This window comes from Trichoplusia ni, chromosome 6 (genome assembly GCF_003590095.1).
Source record: "Trichoplusia ni isolate ovarian cell line Hi5 chromosome 6, tn1, whole genome shotgun sequence".
Taxonomy (NCBI): domain Eukaryota; kingdom Metazoa; phylum Arthropoda; class Insecta; order Lepidoptera; family Noctuidae; genus Trichoplusia; species Trichoplusia ni.
Window position 1 is genome coordinate 8,006,441 of NC_039483.1, and position 3,799 is coordinate 8,010,239.

The 3,799-nt window shown below is 38.2% G+C and overlaps 1 protein-coding gene across 1 annotated transcript; it reads left to right on the plus strand.

Moving 5' to 3' along the window:
* The first annotated feature begins 435 nt into the window (after nucleotides 1–435).
* LOC113495224 (alpha-(1,3)-fucosyltransferase C-like) lies at nucleotides 436–3,492 on the plus strand. The gene is made up of 2 exons (XM_026873846.1): nucleotides 436–2,155; nucleotides 2,761–3,492. The coding sequence occupies exons 1-2, from the start codon at nucleotides 1,233–1,235 to the stop codon at nucleotides 3,026–3,028; spliced, it is 1,191 nt and encodes a 396-aa protein (XP_026729647.1). The 5' UTR covers nucleotides 436–1,232; the 3' UTR covers nucleotides 3,029–3,492.
* Nucleotides 3,493–3,799: the final 307 nt, after the last annotated feature.

Below are 3,799 nucleotides of genomic sequence, written 5' to 3' on the forward strand. Positions count from 1 at the left end.
TCTTCGTGTACTGGGACCACGGTAAACCTTTTGGACAATGCTGTTGACTCGACTGGCGTTAGCCCTTATGGGCTCTACAGCGCTTGCTGACCTATCTTTGAGGCCCGCGTGGAACATGAAGACGCCGTCCGGTACGGGCTTGGTCCTGATTGGGCGTTGAGCGATCCATCAGTCACCGCCCACGCCTAAGGTAGCCGAGAGTCATCGTGGCTCCCGACCCACGCCCGGAGTGTCTACCACGGCGGCTAGGTCGCCAGCCGCCTCTTTTGCCAGTACGGCAGGGAGTCGACTGCTTTCCATTTTCAGACCAGACCGGATGCGAGAGGTCAACGCCGCTGGTTGCCGATACGAGGACACAGCGGTGCTCAGCCAACGCACGGCAGACCTCCACCGTATCTTCCGGACAATCCTCACATTGGTGACACTCGGGCATTTCTCTCTCAAACCAGCCGTGTCTGATAAAAACCTGCGTCAAGCGGATCGTGAGGACGCTTTGGCTTCTATTTAGCAACTACTCAAAGAAGTGACTTACTGCCAACATGGTGGCCCGCTCTGTGCTGGATTACGACAGACACACTTTCCATGTCACCGCGGTAACGCAGTTTCCCGCTTCGTTTCCAAATACGAAAGATGACGACGACACGGGTACTTGGAATGCATACTCGTACTTCCTTCCCTTCACCTCATGATTTAGGATTTCTAGTGAGAATTAATCATTCATACCTTTAAATTCTGAAAAAATATGAAATCTCTTTACGAAAGTTATTATGGAACACATGATTACATGCTCGTTAAAGTTAGTAAAGAAAAGTATTAGAAATAGACGAAGCGTAAAAGGCAATTGGCATCTTAGGATTCATTCACACAGACTCGTTTTTAATTTTCGATGAAAGAGTGTTCCAACAGAATAATTATTTTCAAATATAATGTTCACACGTCAGTGTTATTAAATAGCGAAGGTCTTTATTGCGCAGTCTAGTGTTTGAGACATTGGCTTTAAAGGCGAAAAATAAAGAATATTTTTAAAAGAAAACATTTGTTTCATTTCAAGGCCTTTAAAAACATTAGTGCAAATAAGGCCTTAGGCTTGTACAGACCTAGCAAGTTATGTTTACTGACACTCATTTGTTAGTTTTTGTGATTAAATATGAGGTTTAGAGTCATCTTTTAACACGTTTCGTATCGTATTACATTCTAGTCAGTGACGAGACTCACTGCTCGACAAGCGTTTCATGAATCTTATCATTAGAATGAGGTTTACAACCCTCAGCAAAATATTTCTGTCCGCGATTTTTTTCGTCGTTTTTGTAACATTGATACGAAATATATCACAAAGAATCGGCATCCGTCCTTTGCATACAAGTTCCACAAAAATGAAAAGGCCTGGAATGAAGTACATATTACTTTGGACTGATCCGGAGAACATACCGTTTAAGCATATGGGTATAGGTCGCACTGGATTCATTGAAAGAAAATGCCCATACACAAACTGTATAGTAACAGGCAATGAGAGCCTATTGAACAGTATTCTCGACTTCGACGTTATAGCATTCGCTGGACCTGAGCTGACTAGGTATTACACAGCAATGAGGCCAAATAAGAGGTTACCGTACCAGAAGTATGTGTTTGCAAGCATAGAGTCACCTTCCAATTACCCATTATGTGCTAATGAATTTGATGGATACTTTAATTGGACGTGGACTTATAAACTGGACTCGGATATTCGATGGGGCTATATTGTGATTCGAGACATTCATAATAAAATAATTGGTCCGAAGAAGGACATGTATTGGTTAAGGCAAGATCAAATGGCGCCTGTCAATGAAACATTTAAACAAAAATTGAAGACTAAAACGAAGGCTGTTGTGTGGTTTGTATCAAACTGTTTCACCAAAAGCCGACGAGAGAATTTCGCAAAAAATCTCGGATATGAATTGAAAAAGTATAATTTGAATTTGGCAGTGTATGGCAAATGCGGGTTCTTAAACTGTTCCCGTAACGAACAAAATCGTTGCAATAGAATAGTTAGAAAACGATTTTACTTTTATTTGGCTTTTGAGAACTCCTTTAGTGAGGATTACGTGACGGAAAAAATGTTGACGCCTTTACAAAATAACGCAGTACCAATCGTGTATGGGGGAGCCAATTATACCAGGTGAGGATACGATTAACGTATGTAATGTATGGTATATATCTTAGCTCATTTAGATAAAAACATGTCCTGCTTTTAAATAACTCGATTTCGATTATGTTTCACAATAATATAATAAGAGATATAGACGTGGCGGTGCAGGTGTCATAGTGAGCCCATCTGCTGTATGTAGAAAATTCAGGTACCATTGTTTTCCAGAAATCTAAGGAGCTGGTCAGCATAGCTGAGGTGTGTAATAGCCCAATTATTATTACACGCGAAGTATGCAATAGTTCTGGTTACTTTGGATTTTCCATGTCTGGTCTCCTATGGAGTGGTGTTGAACTATCCTTGTCAGATGCCCCATCACATTTTTATTAAATCTCTCAACAAGGTCTCTACATGTTGAACCTGTGACCCCGTGCACACCTTTAAAAAGGCCGGGACTCTTCTAATGTCGTTATAAAGGGAAAGAAATAACCGATATGGAAATTGGATGATTATGACTCTTGACTTTATAAACCATGATTTCGCGATGCACTTCATGTCCGACACCGCTCATGCAATACAAAACATTCAACGACCTTTGTAAATAAATTCAATGACCGGAAATAAATATTTTATTTCAGGTTTTTGCCAGATGGATCGTATTTGAACGCAAAAGAATTAGGAATATATGCGCTTGCTGAGAAAATAGATGAACTTATTAAAAATCCAGATATGTATGCTGAATATTTTAGGTGGAAGAACCATTATACTTATCATAAAACGACAGATAGTGTAGAAACAAATGAATATTGTAAAATGTGTGCCGCTCTGAACGATGAAGAGTCTGTGAGAAAGAAAACGGTGTATAACGATTTTACTGATTGGTGGGAGAGTTATGACGAGTGTTAAGATTTTGAATAACTTTTTTTTACTTTTAAAACAAGGCACTATCATAGACACTGGGGCCTATAGTTTTGTTCATGTTATAAACCCATATTAAATGTGCGTCCTCATTGAAAATGAATTAATATAATACTACTCTTAACATTCAACGAGTTACGTAGAACGATAATGTTGTTTATTGAATCAATTTCTTACATCGTAATTTCAAAAAACCGATTTAATTCTACAAATTTTAAAGGCCTGTGTGCAGTAGACCTTGCCGATGTCATTGTGTAAAATGATTTGTTTAGTTGTTTTGTTATAGTATTTGTAGTACATTTTTTATACTATGTAAAATAAACATTTAATTTCAAAAGTGTACTGTTCATGTTTATTCCGGTCGTAAAATTGTAGAAAATGGAAAAGCGTAATTTTAAACATGTTAACAGTTTGAAGCATGAAATTGAAATGTGTAGCGATGCATTGGATTCTTAAAAATACACAAGGTTTATTTAATCTCAGGTCGTAATTTTAATTCATTATTTAAATTTTATACTAGCTGCACCCGCGAATTCGTCCGCCTGGAATTGAACAACATATTATACTTTTTTTATATAAAAGTGGTTTAAGTTACTCATTATGACATCAGCTACCTGCCAACATTATTAAAATATGATATTTTGATGTATGTATGTTAAAAAGGGTTATTAGAATCTAACCAGCAGACACTCCATTTTTAGGTTAATTTTTGAAATCTTGGATCCAAATATTGCAGTCTGAGTTCGGTTACCCAGGGTA

Bases quoted from the DNA above. Each gene is read 5' to 3' on its own strand.
- LOC113495224 (XM_026873846.1), top strand. From the start codon at position 1,233: ATGAATCTTATCATTAGAATGAGGTTTACAACCCTCAGCAAAATATTT. The intron at 2,156-2,760 runs GTGAGGATACGA...ATTTTATTTCAG, and splicing joins GGGGGAGCCAATTATACCAG to GTTTTTGCCAGATGGATCGT.